We start from the raw sequence: 22,081 nt of genomic DNA on the forward strand, positions 1-22,081 counted from the left end.
GGGCAATAGTAAAGAAAAAGGATCAGGAAGTGGGTGGGAAGAGAAGGTGGAGGGGGGAAGTGCAGGGGAGTGATATTGGCCAAATTATATGGTTACATTATGTTCATGTATGAATATGTAACAACAAATCCCACCCATTATAGTACAACTCTAATACACCAATTAAAAAAATAATTGGAAAGAGGAAAAAAATTAAGTGGTAAAGTGTTTATCCTAAGTAGATAGTGGAAAGTTAAGACTGTAATTAAAATCCATAGAACAACCACCAAAAAATTTTACAAAGAAATGTAGTAGAAAACTACAATAAGTTATTTCTTTTATATAAAAAAAGAAATTCATAAAATGAGATGAAAGTGTGAGGAGAATAATGGGCAGCTTTAAGAAAACACAGGCAGCTTCTTATTTCTACAACTGCTGAACTGACCCAGCATAGCCTTAGTACTTATAGTTCTTCACCAATGTGCTCATCAAACCAAGGAATGATGGACAGGTGACAGAAGCCTCATCACCCTGTGGTCTTGTATGGATTCCACCACGAAAGGGGCACAAGGCAAAGGCCTTTCCATTTTGCAATGGCTTTTCCAAATTACATGTATGCTAAGGCAAAAACCAAGCCAAGCATCTATCTTCAACCTGCTCTACCTATGTGTATTAATAATACTATATATTATAATTTACATGATTTTATAATTATTTACATGCATATACATACATATGCATTCTATGGCATGAAGATTTACTATTGGGGGGAAAAATCCAATATCCTACAAAATAGAAAAATTCAAGAAAGCCTGTCACACTCACTGCTGTTTGCAGCACAGTTCTTGAAGCGACGAGAGTAACTTACTATGCACAACTGAGAATCTCCGGAAAAGTCGGAATTATACTCATTCCAGCAGAGAAGCCATTTATAACTAATATCAACACCAGCAGCCACAGCTGACTACAAAAGAGTTTTGGAGAACACAAAAACAAACACATTAGCATTTTTAGAGCTATAAAACTTAATGCTGAGACATACAGGATCCCAGAGAAGTTTGTTTCATAGATGAGGTGACTGGCCTCGTTCCCATTCCCCTCTGATGGTGTGTTTCATCCTGTTGAGTCACCATTCAGTCCCTCGTATTCACCCATGTGGTGTCTCAGTCTCTTTGGTCACACACATCACAGGTCTTGGGCCAACCTGCCTTCCCAACATACAAAATTTTTTCAAAAGTGGTTAAAATATCAATATTAACTCTGGTCATTGAATCACTTGGCTTTGAAATTTAATTAACCCCAAACAACGGCAAAGAAAGAAAGGTATAAGACAGAAATTAACGTTTGTTCTACATCAGGCACTAGGCCAGTTATTTAATGAACAGTATCTCATTTTTTTTATTAGTTGTTCAAAACATTACAAAGTTCTTGACATATCATATTTCATACATTTGATTCAAGCGGATTATGAACTCCCATTTTTACCCTATATACATAATGCAGATTCACATCGGTTACACATCCACTTTTTTACCTACTGCCATACTAGTGTATGTTGTATTCTGCTGCCTTTCCTAACCTCTACTATCCCCCCTCCCCTCCCCTTCTCTCCCCTCCCATCCCCTCCCTTTCCGTCTTCTCTCCCTACCCCATCTACTGTAATTCATTTCTCTCTCTTGTTTTTTCCCCCCTTTCCCCTCACTTCCTCTTATATGTAATTTTGTGTAACAATGAGGGTCTCCTTCCTTTACCATGCCATTTCCCTTCTCTCTCTCTTTCCCTCCCCCCTCTCATCCCTGTTTAGTGGTGATCTTCTCATGCTCTTCCTCTCTATTCTGTTCTTAGTTGCTCTCCTTATATCAAAGAAGACATTTGGCATTTATTTTTTAGGGATTGGCTAGCTTTACTTAGCATAATCTGCTCTAGTGACATCCATTTCCCTGCAAATTCCATGATTTTGTCATTTTTTAGTGCAGAGTAATACTCCATTGTGTATAAATGCCACATTTTTTTTTATCCATTCATCTATTGAAGGGCATCTAGGTTGGTTCCAGTCTAGCTATTGTGAATTGTGCTGCTATGAACATTGTTGTAGCTGTGTCCCTATAGCACGCTCTTTTAAGGTCTTTAGGAAATAGTCCAAGAAGGGGAATAGCTGGGTCAAATGGTGGTTCCATTCCCAGCTTTCCAAGGATTCTCCATACTGCTTTCCAAATTGGCCTCACCAATTTGCAGTCCCACCAGCAATGTACAAGTGTACCCTTTTCCCCACATCCTCGCCAGCACTTGTTGTTGTTTGACTTCATAATGGCTGCCAATCTCACGGGAGTGAGATGGTATCTTAGGGTGGTTTTGATTTGCATTTCTCTGACTGCTAGAGATGGTGAGCATTTTTTCATGTACTTGTTGATTAATTGTATATCCTCCTCTGAGAAGTGTCTGTTCAGGTCCTTGGCCCATTTGTTGATTGGGTTATTTGTTATCTTATTGTTTAATTTTTTGAGTTCTTTGTATACTCTGGATATTAGGGCTCTATCTGAAGTGTGAGGAGTAAAAATTTGTTCCCATGATGTAGGCTCCCTATTTACCTCTCTTATTGTTTCTCTTGCTGAGAAAAAAACTTTTTAGTTTAAGTAAGTCCCATTTGTTGATTCTTGTTATTAACTCTTGTGCTACGGGTGTCCTATTAAGGAATTTGGAGCCCGACCCCACAGTCTGTAGGTCGGAGCCAACTTTTTCTTCTATCAGGCGCAGAGTCTCTGATTTGATATCAAGCTCCTTGATCCATTTTGAATTAACTTTTGTGCATGGCGAGAGAAAGGGATTCAGTTTCATTTTGTTGCATATGGATTTCCAGTTTTCCCAGCACCATTTGGTGAAGATGCTATCCTTCCTCCATTGCATGCTTTTAGCCCCTTTATCAAATATAAGAAGTTGTAACTTTGTGGATTAGTCTCTGTGTCCTCTATTCTGTACCATTGGTCCACCCGCCTGTTTTGGTACCAGTACCATGCTGTTTTTGTTACTATTGCTCTGTAATATAGTTTGAAATCTGGTATCGCTATACCGCCTGATTCACACTTCCTGCTTAGAGATGCTTTTGCTATTCTGGGTCTTTTATTTTTCCATATGAATTTCATGATTGCTTTATCTATTTCTACAAGAAATGCTGTTGGGATTTTGATTGGCATTGCATTGAACCTATAGAGAACTTTTGGAAATAACGCCATTTTGATGATGTTAGTTCTGCCTATCCATGAACAGGGTATATTTTTCCATCTTCTAAGATCTTCTTCTATTTCTCTCTTTAGGGTTTTGTAGTTTTCATTGTATAAGTCTTTCACCTCTTTTGTTAGGTTGATTCCCAAGTATTTTTTTTTTTTTGAGGATATTGTGAATGGGGTGTTTTTCCTCATTTCCAATTCAGATGTTTTGCTGCTGATATACAGGAATGCCTTTGATTTATGCCTATTGATTTTATATCCTGCCACTTTGCTGAATTCATTTATTAATTCTAGTAGTTTCTTTGTAGACCCTTTTGGGTCTTCTAGGTATAGAATCATGTCATCTGCAAATAGTGATAATTTAAGTTCTTCTTTTCCTATTTTTATGCCTTTAATTTCTTTCATCTGTCTAATTGCTCTGGCCAGTGTTTCGAGGACTATATTGAATAGAAGTGGTGATAGAGGGCATCCCTGTCTTGTTCCAGATTTTAGAGGGAATGCCTTTAATTTTTCTCCATTCAGAATGATGCTAGCCTGAGGCTTAGCATAGATAGCTTTTACAATGTTGAGGTAAGTTCCTTTTATCCCTAGTTTTTCTAGTGTTTTGAACATAAAGGGATGCTGTACTTTGTCGAATGCTTTTTCTGCGTCTATTGAGATGATCATATGGTTCTTATTTTTGAGTCTATTGATGTGGTGAATAACATTTATTGATTTCCATATATTGAACCATCCTTGCATCCCAGAGATGAATCCTACTTGATCATGGTGCACAATTTTTTTGATGTGTTTTTATATCCGATTTGCCAGAATTTTATTGAGGATTTTTGCATCTAGGTTCATTAGAGATATTGGTCTGTAGTTTTCTTTCTTTGATGTGTCTTTGTCTGGTTTCGGAATCAGGGTGATGTTGGCCTCATAGAATGAATTTGGAAGGGCTCCCTCTTTTTCTATTTCCTGAAATAACTTGAAAAGTATTGGTTTTAATTCTTCTTTAAAGGTTTTGTAAAACTCCATTGTATACCCATCCGGTCCTGGGCTTTTCTTGGTTAGTAGTCCTTTGATTGCTTCTTCTATTTCATCCATTGATATTGGTCTGTTCAAATTGTGTGTATCCTCCTGATTCAGTCTGGGCAAATCATATGACTTAAGAAATTTATCGATGTCTTCACTATCTTCTATTTTATCGGAATATAGGGTTTCAAAATAATTTCTAATTGTCTTCTGTATTTCTGTAGCATCTGTTGTGATATTTCCTTTTTCATCTCTTATGTTAGTAATTTGAGTTCTCTCTCTTCTTCTCTTTGTTAGCATGGCTAAGGGTCTGTTGATCTTATTTATTTTTTCAAAGAACCAACTTTTAGTTTTGTCAATTTTTTCAATAGTTTCTTTTGTTTCAATTTCGTTGATTTCTGCTCTGATTTTAATTATTTCTTGCCTTCTGCTACATTTGCTGTTGTTTTGTTCTTCCTTTTCTAGGGCTTTGAGATGAAGTGTGAGCTCATTTATTTGTTGGTTTTTTTCTTTTTTTGAGGAAGGACCTCCAGGCAATGAATTTCCCTCTTAAAACTGCTTTCATTGTGTCCCATAGATTTTGATATGTTGTGTCTGTATTTTCATTTGTCTCTAAGAATTTTTTGATTTCCTCCTTTATGTCTTCTGTAACCCATTAATCATTCAGTAACATATTGTTCATTTTCCATGAGATGTATGATTTTTCCTTCCTTCTTTTATCGTTGATTTCCAGTTTCATTCCATTATGATCAGATAGAATGCATGGTATTATCTCCACCCCTTTATATTTACTGAGGGTTGCCCTATGGCATAATATATGGTCTATTTTTGAGAAGGATCCATGTGCTACTGAGAAAAAAGTATATTCACTTGATGATGGTTGATATATTCTATATATGTCAGTTAAGTCTAGGTTATTGATTGTGGTATTGAGTTCTATTGTTTCTTTATTCAGCTTTTGTTTGGAGGATCTGTCCAGTGGTGAGAGAGGAGTGTTGAAGTCACCCATAATTATTGTGTTGTGGTCTATTTGATTCTTGAACTTGAGGAGAGTTTATTTTATGAATGTCGCAGCACCATTATTTGGTGCATAAATATTGATAATTGTTATGTCTTGTTGGTGAATGGTTCCTTTTAACAGTATATAATGTCCTTCCTTATCCCTTTTGATTAACTTAATCTTGAAGTCGATTTTAGTCGATATGAGGATGGCCACCCCTGCTAGCTTACGAGGACCGTGTGCGTGGTATGTTTTTTCCCAGCCTTTCACCTTCAGCCTGTGTATGTCTTTTCCAATCAAATGTGTCTCCTGGAGGCAGCATATTGTTGGATTTGTTTTTTTAATCCATGTTACCAGCCTATGTCGCTTTATTGGTGAGTTTAAGCCATTTACGTTTAGAGTTACTATTGATACATGATTTGTATTTCAAGCCATGTTTGATTATTTATCTATTTTTTTTTTAATTTGGTTTGTTTCTCCATGATTAGCTTTCCACCTGCTGTCTGGCTTACTGAGGTACTTCCCACTGTTGGTTTTGGTTATTGTTTTTCATTTCTTCCTCGTGCAGTGTTTTGCTCAAGATGCTTTGCAATGCTGGTTTTCTGGCTGCAAATTCTTTTAACTTTTGTTTATCATGAAAGATTTTTATTTCGTTGTCGTACCTGAAGCTTAATTTTGCTGGGTACAAAATTCTTGGTTGGCATCCATTGTCTTTCAGAGTTTGAAATATGTTGTTCCAGGATCTTCTCTCTTTCAGCGTCTGTGATGAAAAATCCGTTGTTAACCTTATTGGTTTACCCCCGAATGTAATCTGCCTCCTTTCTCTTGTAGCTTTTAATATTTTCTCTTTGTTCTGTATATTGGATATCTTCATAACAATGTGTCTTGGCGTTGGTCTACTGTGATTTTGTATGCTCGGTGTCCCGTATGCATCTACAATTTGTACGTCCATTTCCTTTTTTATGTCTGGAAAGTTTTCTATAATTATTTCAGTCAACAGGTTGTCCATTCCCTTGGTTTGAACCTCTATGCCTTCCTCTATCCTGATGACTCTTAAGTTTGGTTTTTTTATGTTATCCCATATCTCTTGGATGTTTTTCTCGTGGTTTTTTACCAGCCTTCCTGAGTTGGCTAGGCTCTTTTCAAGATGATACATTTTGTCTTCATTATCTTACGTTCTGGCTTCTACTTGCTCCACTCTGTTGGTGATACTCTCAATTGAGTTTTTAATTTGGGTTATAGTTTCCTTCATTTCTAAAATTATTGTTTGATTTTTTTAATAATCTCTATCTCCTGATAAAGATGCTTATTTGCTTCTTTTATTTGCTTGTGTATTTCATTTTCAATGAGTTCTTTCATTGTTTGAATTTGCTGTCTCATATCCTCTCTAAGATTCCATTCCATCTGTCTAAGGTATTCTTTGAGTTCTTTATTTGGCCATTTTTCTGTTGCCTCTAGGTCCTCCTGTATATTTGGGCTGTCCTGCATTGTTTGTACTCCTTTTCTTCCTTGCTTTTTCATGCTGCTTATGTTACTTCTTGCTCTGTTTGACTGCTAAGTTACTGTTTACTCCTATAAATTTATTTGGTTTTGTGTGTCTCTGGGGTCTCTCTTTTGTGATGGGAGACTATGACTAGAGATGATGAGTTTTGTTGCACTGTAATGTAGATTCATTCGTTTCCTAAACTGTGTATGGATTCTGATGGCATATAGCAGTCTGCGGTTTGGTCTTGGGACTTATATTTAGGTCGAATGATGTGGTATTGAGGTTAGTATCTCTTGGCAACCTTGGAAGGTTGCTCTACTGACGAGGGATATTAACAGGAGAATGGTCTGGAGTATTTAGGGGAAGTTAAGGTCTTAGTAGCACTATATAACGCCTCGGAACATTGACCTATACATATTTAGTAAATTACACATAAACAGCATCGTATTGCTTGGGAGGAAAGGCATTAGAAGGGAAGGGAAGAAGTCACTAACGAGAATGAGAGTAAACAGAAAGAATTCAAGGAAAGGGGAATAAGGAAATTGAAAAGAAATGAAAAGACAAAAGAAAAAAATAGAGAATAAAAAAAGAAAAAATTAAAAAAATAAAAAATAATCAAAAAAGTGATAGTAAAAAATTAATAAATAATACAAAAATATTTTAAAAAATTAAGAAGAAAAAAAATTAAAATTAAAAATTAAAAAATGCAGTCTTAGAGTTCGATTAACTTCTCTTCCAGTAGGTGGAGCTGTGCCCACTGGGCCAAGCTTCTCCTCTCAGTGCGCGGGAACCAATCACTGTGCAGCAGCTCCTCCTCCCCGAATGGGCGGGTCTCCACTCCTGAGTGTCTCGGGCCGTTTCTTTTGTCTAGTCACCTCGCCACTGGCCCCGTTCACAGGTGACACTCACCACAGTACTGGCTACATGCCAGGTCTGCTGCTTACGGGAGCCCTATCTTCTTGAACAACTGGGCACCCTATCCCTGCTTGCCAATCCCTCAGCCCCTAAGGTTGTGGAGATTGGGGCTGAGAGCCCTCGGCGTATTTTGCTTGCCCTCCAGTAGCCACGCCCCCAGGAGCTGGTGCAAGAGACCTCAGTTATCTGCGCTGGTGGGAGTGGTAGCCCTGGGGGTCCCGCGCCGCAGGTCCCGCGCCACTCCTGAATCCCTCCGTCTGAGTATCATGCTCACGGGAGAGCTGGGAGGGGCACTTGAGGTTTCCCCACTGTGTGGAGGGGGGGGCTAGGGGATTACACACCTGTCGCCGCTGGTATCAATGAAGTTATCTCCTCTGCCACTTTCTGATGACATCAGATCTCTGCCATGTTGGTATCACATGTGAATGGCAGCATTTCATTCCCTTTTGCCGGGTGACCAAAACAATGGGTGGGTCCTGACTGGCCCTCTCAAGCCCCGTCTCAATCCTGTTGCCACTGCCTATGAAGGCTCGGTTGGCATTTACCTCCACAGTATTCAGCAGGACCCGGACCAAGAAGCAGTTTCCACTGGTTCTTTAGCCCTGAGCCAGAGCAGTTTGTCTGCGAGACGCAGGCGAATGGGAGCCGGATTTCGGCCTCTCCGGGCTCGGTGTATGTTCTGATAGGAGCAGGCTCTGAGAAGCAGTTTCCACGGGTTCTTTAGCACTGAGCCTGAGCAGTATGTCTGCGAGATGCAGGCGAACGGCAGCCTGAAATTACCTGTTCTATAGCTGAATGAGCTGCGATCAGTCGAAAACAGGTGATGGTGACGTCAGCTCTCTAAGATGGTGGCCGCTGGCTTCCTCGGTGGTCTGACCGGTGTGGAGAACCGAACTGGACTGCTTCCTTCCCCGTCTCAAACCCAGAATTCAGCACTGAGCACAGTGAGGGCACAGCCAGCAGGAGCCCGCAGAATCCGCAGCGCTGTATCTTTGCGTTGCTAGCTCGTTTCCCGGCTCTGCAGTCTCTAGCAGCGGGGCGATTTGCTGAATAAGCAGCTTGACCCTCCATGCGGACAAATCGCTCTAGTTTGAGCCCCAGTAACTAATCCTCGGGCGATGGAAATCCTTCCTCTAGGTTTTGGAGCACCCCAATTTTGCTGGAAATTCCTAACAAGATAGCTTTTAGCCATTCTAACTCGTCATTCTCCCGCACAGTGACACGGTACACGGGGGTGATGCACTCCCTTCACCGCCATCTTCCCTGACCCCCAGTATCTCATTTAATCCTTGCAATGTTACTGTAATCATTGGCTCCTTTTGGTAAATAATAAGAAAATTGAGGCTCTTAAAAATTGTGTTTGCCCCATTTCACAGTACCAGTTAAGTGGCAAAGCCAAAATTCAAATTTAAGTCTGAAAGACACTGAAATCCTTCTCTTTCCATGATGTCTATCTTAACCTGGAAGTGTCTAAAAAGGTCTAAGAAACTTTCATCTTACTTTAGCAAATAAATTATATAAACAAGCTTGAATGAGCATTGAATACATCTAATGATGACACAGAAATAAAAGATTTGGTCCCTGCCTCAGAAGAGAGGAAGAAAAATAGAAAAAACAAAAATATATTCTAAGAATTATCAACCCCAGGTGAACAGCAACAAATCCTATTTTCAAAGTGAGTGCAAACAAGGGAGTGATAAGTGTTTTTCTCATTTGGTAAAGATTTCAGGCATTTCTGTTTGCTTGAACCTATGCTAGCTTCTAGTAAAGTAAAATACTGTCAATATAACAAACAATTCAATATAGGCCTAAATCAAAGTAATTATTTAAATATTAAGGATTTTTAAATATTAAACTATATTAACATTGTTTAAAAATAATTTTTAATGCTATTTTGTCCAAAATAGAAGAAAAAAAATTACCTTTCAATGTGCAAGAAAGGGACGGGTCCTAAGAGCATGTAGCACCCTGCTGTGATTAAGTTTCCAAAAACCAGACACCATTTTCTTAGATGCTGATAAAGAGAAAGAGTCCAAAGAAACTCTTAAAGACTCTCCTTCAAACATTATAAAACACAATCATTAAAGCACACAAGTCATGATATTTGAAAATTCAAATGCAACTTTACATTTAAGAGAAAATAAGCAGATGAAAAAATCAAAAGCAAGGACAGTAGACCATAGGATAGAAAATTGAATAAAGGACAAGAATTCCTTAGGAAGGGGATGAAGTGCAGATTTTGCACATCATTAACTACTCCGAATATAGAGCAATTTATAAAGTAGCCACTGTAAGGAACTCAGCAAGTACCTCAATACCTAGACTTATCATCTTTAAAAAGTATCTGCTACAGAGTGAATGAATGTGTACCCCCACACTCATGATAAACCCCAAGGCCCACTGCAATCATATGCAGAGGTGAGGCTTTAGAAGTAATTTGATCAGGAGGATGGAGCCCTCCTGAAAGGGATTAGTATCTTTACAAAAGAGGCAACAGAGAGCTCCTTCGCCTCTTCTTCCATATGAAGTTATAGGGAAAAGATACCATTTATGGGGGCTGGGGTTGTAGCTCAGTGGTAAGTGCTTGCCTAGCACTCTACCTGCCCAACACCTAGTGGGCTTAAGGCCCTGGGTTTGATGCTCATCACCACATAAAGATAAACAAGTAAAATAAAGGTATTGTATCCATCTACAACTACAAAAAAATTTTTTTAATAATTTCTTTTAAAAAAATACCATTTATGTATCAGAAAATGGGCCCTCATCAGATACCAATCTGCCAGTGCCTGAATCTGGGACCTATGCCAGCCTCCAGACCTATGAGAAATAAACTTCTATTTTCTATTAGCCTTTCTTGTTTATGATATTTTGTATGGCAATCTGAGCAGCCTAGGATGGCATCCAGTAAAATTATTCCTTACTAATTACTTGAATCAGCCTAAAAGTTACAGGGGTATAATAAGTTATATAAGACTACATCTTAAAACCAAGTTCCAAACATTGTTTAAGACACTGGCTCCTTGTCACTTGGGTTAATAAGTGATCCCCACATAATGTAGGTCTTGACAAATATATATGCACAGCTAATGAAGAGGGACAGCAGAGCGTGGTGGTGCACACCTGTATTCCCAGGTACCTGAGAAGCTGAGGCAGGAGGAATGTCAGTTTGAGGCCAGCCTCAGCAACTCAGCAAAATCCTGTCACAAAATTAAAAATAAAAATGGCTTGGAGTGTAGTGTACTGTTAGAGCACTTGCCTAGCATGTATAAGGCTCTGTGTTCAGTTCTCAGTACCAATAACAAAAAAAGAAAAGAAAATATTGAGAAAACTGCAAAAGAGAAAATGCAAAAAATAAGTGCTTAATCCATAGAAAGGAAAATGTGTATAAGTACCAAAGTCATAGAAAAAGCCACAGAAATGTGAGATTTGATGAACAGTACTAGTTCTATATACTAGTTACCTGATTTAATAGGTTAGGCTTACTTAAAAGAGAACAAACAGAATTTTCCATTAAGGTGACTACAGAATATAAGATAATCAATGCATACTTACATGCCAATCCTTTCATTCCCCCAGAAACCCTAAATTACCTCCTCATGAAGGACAACCTCTCAATTGATCAAATCCGGTCAGAACCTCCAGAACTCTGATTAATCTTTTTTTTTTTTTTTTTTTCTGCACCCAAGAGTTTTTCCTTTAGGAAGTATAATCCTTTTTTTTTTTTCTGGTTGATTTTTTAAATTTATGTTTTTATGTAAATTTTTTATTTACCTATGACAGCAGAATGCTTATTATATATAGAACACTATCTCTGGTTGTATACATAGTATATTCACACCAATTCATGTCTTCATACAAATACTTAGGATAGTAATGATCATTACATTCCACCATCATTAATAACCCCATGCCCCCTCCCTTCCCCTCCCACCCCTCTGCCCTATCTAGAGTTTGTCTATTCTTCCCATGCTCCCTCTCCCCATCCCACTATGAATCAGCCTCCTTATATCAAATAAAACATTCGACATTTGATTTTTTGGGATTGGCTAACTTCACTTAGCATTATCTTCTCTAACTCCATCCATTTACCTGCAAATGCCATGATTTTATTCTCTTTTATTGCTCAGTAATATTCCATTGTGTATATATGCCACAATGCAAATTAAAACCACTCTAAAATTTCATCTCACTCCAGTCAGAATGGTAGCTATTATGCATACAAACAACAATAAGTTTCGGTGAGGATGTAGGGAAAAAGGTACACTCACACACTGCTAGTGGGACTACAAATTGGTGCAGCCTGGCATATATACACAATAGAAAGTATAATCCTTTTAACATAAAACTTCTCTTTTCCCAGATTAAGCAATTAAAAGTGAATCTGCAGAAGACACTGGAGTTTCTCTAGCAGTCCAATTGAGTGTGTCAATTTTCATCAATGGACCATTATTTTTAGAGGAACAGCTGGAAGATCACTGATATAAAAGATCACATATAAATGAGGTACACATACCGGCATTTTATCACTTAGCAGGCCAAAGAGTGGTGAAGAAATGGCGTAGGATAGTGCCAAACCCAGGAAGACCAGTCCCACATATCCGGCTGGTAAATGAAACTGAAAAACAAACCCTACATTCAAGTTACATGGTTAAGTCATTTTCAAAAACCAAGCATCCACCTCTCCTGCCTGTCATTTCTTCAACTCTTACTATTACCACGATTCTACTGATAAACACGCAGCAGTATTCCTAATTTTTGTCTTAGTTTTTGAACATTGGGTGACTCCCCGCCACCCAGGGATCCTAACCAGAGGTCAGAAGATGTAGATGTTTTGCTTTGTAATTTCTGATATTAATCATATTCAGTTAGATGAATACATAACAATGAATTCCACCATTATGTATAATTATAATGCACCAATAAAAATATGGAAAAAAAACATAATTTAGTTTGTATGGATTATAGCATTTTAATGTCTAATCCACTGTTTCACAATTTTTTTGTGTACATAAAAATTACATAGAGAACTTATTCAAACAGGTTGGATCTAAGCCCTGGGGTTTGTGATTCAGAAATTGGGGAATGGAATGGGGCCTGAGGATGTGTATTTCTAATCAGCATCACTGATACTCATAATCCACAGACTGCACTTGGGGGTCCACTGGTATGAAAACCATTGATGTATCTACTTTCTCCATCTCAAAAGAATATTAATATCTAATTTAAATGTATAAGACATGATCCATTTTAAAAGAATTTTCAAACAGTAAGCTCTTATACAAATCTGATAATATTGCCAACCTGATATTGATATCTTTGGGAGTGGTATCTAAATTGTTTTCTGTCAGGGACTAGAAGGAAATTCTCCTTCAAAGATTAGCCTGACAGCCCCCTGGGAGACATCCTTCAGCCACCTATCTCCCTGGAACATCCTGTGGTTATCAGGATCATCAGACATCTTGCACCTGGCAGTTTTACCACCCACATCCAGCAATTGCTGATTAGAGAGCTTCCCCATCCCCAGCATATAAATACCCCTGTGTGAATAATAAAAGTTTGCAGCTTGATCAGACCCCTGTCTTGCTGTCACCTTTCTTGTCTCTTGTCCCTTCATTCCTCCCCATCTAGGTTTGCTGCCCAGGTTGATGTGTCCTGCCGGATGGGACATTTGGCGCCTTGTGACTTATGGTTAAAATGCCTTAGGCATGAGATTTCTGCTCAGAATTCCAGTTTTCCCAGTTCATTCCAGACCTCAGCCAGGACTTAAGCTGATATGCAAATAAAGGAAGCCTGCAGCACTCAGCAGGAGACAGATCTCAGGCCCAAGGGAAAAAAAAAAAAAGAGTAAAAGTGTCTTTTTACCTGAACTCAAACTAGACCCCAACCAAAAAGTAAATTATATGGTATTTACTAATTACTGGCCAGTCATCTTTTTCAGGACTCTTGCTTTTTCTTAGATTCTGTATTTATATTTTTTTGAGCTCATGATTTTGATCCTACAGACAAGTTAATGTTTTCTGATCAGTTCTATTTTTGATAAACTGTGGAGTTTTTAAACATTGCAATGGAGATTTCACCTGAAAAAACAGCTACAAGGCCTTGTATATGTGTGCGCACTTGTGTTATGTGTTGTATGTCGGTATGTCTGTATGTGTGTATGTCCATATATCATGCAGTTATATGACAATTGGCAGATATATGAGGAGCGCTCATAAAAAATTTAAAAAATGGATCCAAATATCTTTGATTCACGTGATTCAAATGGTTCAATTTAAATTGGGTAAACAGATAAAAGTAAAGATGTCTTTAAAATTAAGCTTATAAGTTTTTCTAGGTGTTCAAAAAAAAAACCTAATAAAATGTTGATGTCTATGAAATAATTGCTTAAATTCAGAAATTTACAAGTATTGTTTCAAAATGTGAACAAAAAAGAAGGTTAACAGATGGAAAAGAAAAACTAAAAGGTTCTAGATATGGATTTAATAGAGGGAAAATGTGTTTCTGGATAAGAAAGTCTATGTGATTAAGTTAATAAAAGGGTTTAAGTAAGTGATAAAAAAGGTCTGTGTAAATTGGTTATATGTGTAAGTTTTTGAGCAAGTAATCTGAAAGAAATTAAAAATTATACAACTATGGTTAAACAACAACTGTTATTTTTCAATATTGTAATGTTATTTGTTTAAAAGCTAAACTTGGTTAATATAAAAACATCAATGTAATTATGGTGCTATTAATGTGTTCATATCTTCCAGGTATACAAGTCTGTAAGGTAGAAGCTTCAAAAGAGCATTATATCAAGCTGGTGTTCTAAAGTTGTATGGTAATTTTAGGCTTAAAATAAAAATATGTTGGAGATTTATTTATATCATTTGTGTTCTATAACTGGACTTGTTATCAATAAGATATGTAAAGTTCTATGTTACTTTTTACACTGAGATACAATTTAAATGTATTTTTTAAGTTAATGAGAGCCTAATCTATGTAAAGGTTTTATTGCAAAACACAAAAGTACATTGCTACTTTTCTACAAAAGGTTAAAAGCTTTCAGCTTTTCTTTAATTCATGTTTTAGATGTGATATTATATTGTGTTAGCTAATATTCATGTGAACTTGAGCAACAATTTATGTAGGCTTTATAAAATAATGTTTAAAAAACAAAGATCAGCTTCAGAACTACAGTACTTAAGATTTATGAAGAACCCCGCCTTACCTGAGATAAGGCTCTATGTCCCATCTCACTACATGTGAAAGTGACTATGGAAGAAATAGGCCAGATTTCAGTACATTTAAAGTTGTGTCCAAAAGTTGGTTTTTGCCAAGATTACTAGGATCTCAAACAGGAGATTATAATGTATAACTCTGCCAAAATTCAAGGTAGCTATTACATAAACTAAAAATGTTTTTACCCTAGTTAATTTTATTTTGTAGTTTTCTTATAAATTATCTAAAAATTGCCTGTTAATGTTTTGCAGAGGTACTGATTTAAGAACACACAACCTGGGTTAATTTAAGATAAGGAGCTATCACCTACAGGATAGAGAGATAGACATTAAAGCCCAGTACTCTTAATATAAGGCTGTTGAAATTTATTTGCTGGATGTTTAAGATTAAGTTTTAAAATTAAAGTTATATTAAAAGGACCAAGAAAACCGATATTTGGCTCTTGCCCTCTGAGTCAGTCTGAATCAGGGAATAGGGAACTTCTCCAAAGAGCTCTGCAACTCTGGGCCACATAACCTCCTGATCAGGGAGATTAATGAGATGGCTGGAGGACAAAAAGCCAATCAGTGCATTTGCTATGAAGAGGAGGGTCATCAAAAAAGGGAGACATCCCTGATGCTTCCGAGGGAAGCCACATGGTCAAGCAAGGCCTGGACCCATCCTAGCGCAAATGGCAATAGCAGCGCAAATGGCACTAGCGAAACTGAGAAGCTGCTGTAAAGTTCCCCCAGGACTCCCAAGGAAACTCAGCTGACTGTTAACAATAGATAGAAACAAAAGTCAGTTTGACTTGCTTCATCTTAAACACTTAGCAAAGACAGTCAAAGCCAAAACACTGCTATTCCTGGGCATTTTAAATGATAATAATAGTTAAATGTAACTTCCAAGAATAAGTAAACTGGAGGCTGCAAAAGAGATTCTCAGACAGGAATGCTTGATAACTATCAAAAGGGACTGCCAGAGTAGTTTTTAGTTTAAGGCCTTTATTTCTAACCTACACAGGTAGGCTTAGTGTTTGCTAGTATGGTTATCCAGCCCTAAGTAATAGAATTAAAGATTTCTCTATTAGACACAGAGGTCATACTAATAAAAGGATTTTGCAAGATCAGATGACATTAAATTATTAAACTGTATCTTAAGGGGAAGGACATCTGTAACCCTAAAAGTTAAATGTTATGTTTACAGTCCTGATAACTGAGGATGTTAAAGCCTGGTGAGGGAACTTATGTACAGTGACATATTCCAGCTGCTACAACACTTATTCAGTACTCATGGTTTTTGTTTCCCTCATAAAAGCACCCATCCCCAGATGACAACCTGTTTTTCCCCAGCCAGACCTCAAATGGAACTGACTTCTAAAAGGGAACTCATGTCCCCCATGTCGTCGAGGAGAAGGCATATACACCAAGTTACAGTCAGCTGGATGCCAAGGCACTGTCGCCCATACAGGTCCACTATCACCATCTGGAGATGGAAGACCTTGCTGCCAACATTTAAAAGGATGTTCTACCCTTCTCTCAGGCTTATTTCTTAAGTTTACATCCCCACAGATCTCTCTTTCTTATATAAAAGTATAAGTAACAGCTCTGACCAACCATCTTCTGCCCTTGCCATAAGGGTTCACTCCTCCATGGGCCCCTCCGCTTGGGGGAGGACGCACCCATGGAGTGAGGACCGTAGGCCATAATAACGGAGGGTGCAGGAAGGACTGCAGGAGGATGGATCCACGGATCCCAAAACCCAAGACCTCTGAGTGACACGCTCTGGTGCATGGCGGTTGGCATGCTCCCCCCTCAAAGCCGTCTCCTCCAAAAACATGCCAAGGCCACCACGAAATCTCCTAGTGAAGATGCTCGCTCGGATCAGGAGATATTCTAAGGCCTCCTACAGGAACAGAGCCTCTATCACCCCCTAAAAACATGGCCGGTAAGGTATGGTCAAATATTTTATATAAGAAAGGGGGAGATGTCAGGGACTAGAAGGAAATTCTCCTTCAAAGATTAGCCTGACAGCCCCCTGGGAGACATCCTGCCCGGGAGGCATCCTGCAGCCACCTATCTCCCTGGAACATCCTGCGGTTATCAGGATCATCAGACATCTTGCACCTGGCAGTTTTACCACCCACATCCAGCAATTGCTGATTAGAGAGCTTCCCCATCCCCAGCATATAAATACCCCTGTGTGAACAATAAAAGTTTGCAGCTTGATCAGACCCCTGTCTTGCTGTCACCTTTTGTGTCTCTTGTCCCTTCATTCCTCCCCATCTAGGTTCACTGCCCACATTGATGTGTCCTGCCGGATGGGACAGTTTTCACTTTCCTTATCTAACAAGTCAAGATATAATCAATATATTTATGAGTTTGTATGACAAATACTAGCTCATGTTAAGAAATTAATCCTTTAAAGATAGTAACAAGATACAAGAGCCCGGAATTTTCCTCTTCTTATTTTACGACTAGAAGGGTAAAGAGTAGCACCATCTTAATCCACGAGCCTACACAACCAGTGATCCTACAGCAAACTGCCAATTTAAAAAATATAAGCTATCAGAAGAAAAACAATTTTTAAAATGTTGATGGGCAAACAGGAACATAAACGTCTACAGATTACTTAGGTTGGAGTTTGCTAGCAGGATGGAGCAGCAGCACTTGCTTGAAGTAGGGAAGAAAAAGAAATAGACCCACCAGCACCCCTGAGGGCACAATGGGTCTGATGCCAAACGAACAGGAACAAGCAGGGGTGCCCCAACCTCTCATGCTACAAATGGGCCAACTACAGTGGTCTTTGGAGAAACCTCCTCTCGTCTTCTTCCCTTTTGAATACACTATTTTCTGGAGCAAAACCAATCTTTTTAACAAAAATTTATTCTAAGATATAAACAACTTGAGTTTCTCCAAGATCAGTTACAGATATGTGTGTGTGTGTGTGTGTGTGTGTAGACACAACTTATTAAGAGCACAGAAAAATGCCTCAAAGGGGCATGTTGTTGAAGACGTGGATGGATTGTGAAACCCTAAACACAGTATTTTCATTATGGACTTCATTGATCTCATGGGTTAAGGGCCATTTCAAATTATTCTCTAAACCTTGGAACAGCACAAGGTCTCCCAAGTTCTTCTGTGAAATTCTCAAAATTGTCTTTAGTGATTTCAAGGGGTAGTATGCAATTATAAGAAAATCTAAGTTTAATCCATATATTATACACTAGGTCAATGATCAGAAAGCACATGAAATTACCATATTAGAAACTTTACTGAAACTTACATTTCCAGTAATGGTACTGTTTAATTTTAATGCTTTATATAAGGACAGTGTAAGCTAAAGTTAGTATGTTTTTGTCTCTATAGACATATATTAATTCTCCAGTAATTAACTTGGCTGCATCATTATCTTTCTTCATAAATATCTAAAAGCAGGGAGGGGCTGGGGATGTCGCTCAGTGGTAGAGCACTTGACCAGCATGCACAAGGTCCTGTGTTTGGTCCCTAACACTATACACACAAAAGAGAGAAGAAAAAAAAATCTAAGAATGAATTTCTAGGCCAACAGACATTTAGAACTCAACTTTGTAGCACAGGAGATTCTTGGTTGCTTTCTCCCATCCCAGACTGATATAGTTGAAAGTCATCATTACATTGATTGTATCAAATAAACTAAAAAGTAAGGGGATCAGGAGAGACTGCTGGAGGAGTACACCTCATATCAAATGAGCTGATGAGTACCCTTCATGCCTCCCTGGAACTCAAACAAATACAGGAAATGTGTCTTTGTTAAGCAGTATGGACGATGCCCAAGCCAGTCCTATAATGACATGAGCAAGGTCTTGGAAAGGAGACCAACATTTTGAGCATTTGTGAAAGGATCAGATCCCTAGCTCAAATCACACAGGGAAGGCACAGGGTTCGTTGGTGTGCAGCTCCCATTCCACCTCCTCTCACAGTCAGTAAGGTCTTTCCCTAGGAAGAGCCCAGGAGCATGCAATTATATCCACCTGTCACAAAGAAGAGTTCTTCGACACTCATGTTACTTACCTTCTCCAAAACAAAGAGAGACAGAATCGGATCAAGGAAGCCAAAGCAGGAACTGAGAGAGATGACGACAAAGGCTATCAGGCCAACTTTCGGTAAAGTGACAAGCTTCCAGAATGAGTGTTCACCTGGATCAGCCTCTGGAGTAAAAATGAAAAAAAGGAATAAATCATAGACACATCTCTTTATCTTATAACTTATTTTTAAAAGTCAGATTGGTAAGGCCATCCTTTTATAGTAATCAAAATAACTTTGGAACCTCTGAGTTCATCTAAAATTATATATCACCTATCTTTGTACATGAGTTACTCAAATCTAGACCTCAAATCAGAGGTCACATTTAGTTTTATAAAAAATAGTTTCCAGACTGGTGTGGGGGTGCACTTCTGTAATCCCAGCAACTCGGGAAGCTGAGGCAGGAGGATTGCAGGTTCAAGACCAGCCTTAGCAACTTAGCAAGGCCCTAAGCAACTGAGTGAGACCCTGTCTCAAAGTAAAAAATAAAAAGGGCTTGAGATGAGACTCAATGGTTAAGCAACCCTGGGTTCAAAAAAAAGTAACAACAACAACAAAAAAAATTCCCAAACCCAAAAAGAATCAACTGGAATCAGAATGTGAGTAGAAGAAGAGGTCTCAGGTTTTAGGTTATAACTGAGAAGTGAGGCCTCCCCTTGATAGGATAGAGAATGTGCAGAGTTTGATTTGACACAGGGAAAAGTATCACCAGTTCCTTACCAAGGAAGAATATGGGTGTGCTTAAGGAGAAACTTGCATTAATTAAAAAAAAAAAAAAAAGTTATGTCTTTTTCTGTTGGCAAAGCAAACACTAGATTGTAAGTGGGGCTACTGGCCTTATGGGAATTACTTTTAACATCCAAGGTGTAAGTTCAAATGAACTCCCATCCCATTCCCTACCATTCTTCAATAGTAAGTAACCCCTACTTCTTCACTGTTTCAAGCATCAGGCACGGTTCTCTCCAAGCCTCCACAAGTACTGCATGACCCATTTCTTATTTCCTTGCTAATTTTTCAAATTCTGTTTATGCTATAAGAACTGGCTCTAGCCCTAACTCATTGATTTTACCTTCCTCTGGTTTCCTACTGCACTTCCAATCTATATTACATAATTTAACACTGAAATCATATTTCCCTTTGTGTTTACTATTGTTTGATGACTTTCTTCCAGTTAATTTACTGAGCAAAATCTTTGCTGAGCCAGGCATCACACAAAACTGTATGCACAAGGATAAACAAGACAGTTCCAGACACCGTCCTTGCAGAAAAGTTACAACAAGGGGTGAAGATAGCTAGGATGGAATCCGAAAGGGGATGGGATATGAGAGAGCTGTCTTAAAATGCATCAGAGAGCTACACAAGAAAGGCTTTTAAAGTAGTGATATCTAAGCTGGAGCCTAAAGAATGAGCTTGAGATGAGCAAGTAAAGAAGGAAGAAAGAATAATCCAGGCATGTTATTTAAAGACTTAGAAGCGAGAAAAAACTATTTTGTGTGTGAGAAAATGAAAGAGAAAAAGTACACTCGGAAGATCAAGATTAGGCAGAAGACACCAAGGTAGTGGGCAGAGATCACACCTTGGGAACCCAGCCAAGGAGCCTGAGAAACACTACGGATTTCAGGCCGGGAATGAGAATAAATGTGTGGTTCAGAGAGATCGTTCTGTGGCCCCATGGAGGGGGATAGTTAGCAGGTGGCCACAGCAATCCTATCCAGATACCATGCTGGATTTGAACTTGGAAGTTCTTTGAGGGCGAGGATCAGCCCTCATATATCAGCCCTCATTTCTCCTGCAGCACTTAGCACAGCTAATCACTCTAAAAATACTTGTTGAGGGCCAGGGTTGTGGCTTAGTGGTAGAGCGCTTGCCTAGCATATGTGAGGCACTGGGTTCGATCCTCTGCACCACATAAATGATTAAATAAATGAAAAGACTTGTTGAATAATGATTAAGTATGGGGCAAAGCACAAAAAAAAATCCACGGAGTGATTCAACTATTTTAAGTACTATGCTTAAGACTTTTTCAGGATACAGCAGATGAAGTTAAACCTCATGCTAGTTTTTTAATTTACCAATTAAGTATTTAACAGGGAAGCAAATCTCAGCACAGTCACCATGTTTCATTTCAGAAACAGCATGTAGTTCAATTTAGGAGAACTAGCACCACCATGTGGCTCTGTGAGGTATTGTCAGCTGGGAGATGGTTGGGTGTGAATATTGAGTTATATATACTCTTTATTATTCACCTTTAAAATAAGAATTACTAAAGATTCCAATTTTAATTGGCTACCTTTATCATACATGCAAAAATTAATATATGTTAAGGTAGAACAGAAACCATTGCGACATAAATGGTTCCCTTAAAAACATCTATAAACAAATGCCAAATGTTTTCTTTGATATAAGGAGAGTAACTAAGAACAGAGTTGGGAGGAAGAGCATGAGAAGAAGATTAACATTAAACAGGGGTGAGAGGTGGGAAGTAAAAGGAAAGAGAAGGTAAATTGCATGGAAATGGAAGGAGACCCTCATGGTTATACAAAATTACATACAAGAGGAAGTGAGGGGAAAGGGGAAAAAAAAAAACAAGGGGGAGAAATGAATGACAGTAGATGGGGTAGACAGAGAAGATGGGAGGGGAGGGGATGGGGGATAGTAGAGGATAGGAAAGGCAGCAGAATACAACAGACACTAGTATAGCAATATGTAAAACAGTGGATGTGTAACCTATGTGATGCTGCAATCTGTATCCGGGGTAAAAATGGGAGTTCATAACCCACTTGAATCAAAGTGTGAAATATGATTTGTCAAGAACTATGTAATGTTTTGAACAACCAACAATAAAAATTAAAGAAAAAAAAATCTATGGAAAGGAACACATTATTAGTTAATCAATTAAAGTTGACCTCAAGGGATGCTCAGTAGAATTACCTGAGGAGTGTTTCAAAGCTACCTGGATATTTCCTCAGTTTCCTCCATATTCTGATATATTCTTCTTGGAGAGATGTGACTCCCTGGTTGACAATGCCTGCCCTGAAGCTTCAGGTAGAGATGGGGAGATGGGGGAGTCCTTAGGTGTTGGAGGACAGGACAAAAATCTAAGCACTGCAGCACTACTTACTGAATGTCTATTCCAATGGTAAACAACACTTAGGAAAACTCCCCAGAAGAGGTAATACAAATTAAGTCTTATAGTATA

At 38.5% G+C, this 22,081-nt stretch overlaps 1 protein-coding gene across 2 annotated transcripts in view; it reads right to left on the reverse strand.

The window, feature by feature from the left end:
* Slc18b1 (solute carrier family 18 member B1) overlaps window positions 1-22,081 on the reverse strand; it is a 53,365-nt gene that overhangs the window by 3,340 nt on the left and 27,944 nt on the right. For both annotated transcript variants that reach the window (XM_046449709.2, XM_046449716.2), the window contains exons 7-10: window positions 18,871-19,007; window positions 12,132-12,233; window positions 9,541-9,632; window positions 848-943 (exon numbers count right to left, since the gene is read on the reverse strand). In XM_046449709.2, the coding sequence (XP_046305665.1) occupies window positions 848-943; window positions 9,541-9,632; window positions 12,132-12,233; window positions 18,871-19,007 (427 nt within the window). The remainder of the gene's footprint in view (window positions 1-847; window positions 944-9,540; window positions 9,633-12,131; window positions 12,234-18,870; window positions 19,008-22,081) is intronic.

This window comes from Marmota monax, unplaced genomic scaffold (genome assembly GCF_021218885.2).
Source record: "Marmota monax isolate L192 unplaced genomic scaffold, Marmota_monax_Labrador192_F-V1.1 WCK01_AAM20220418_F8-fsc00030, whole genome shotgun sequence".
Classification (NCBI taxonomy): Eukaryota; Metazoa; Chordata; class Mammalia; order Rodentia; family Sciuridae; genus Marmota; species Marmota monax.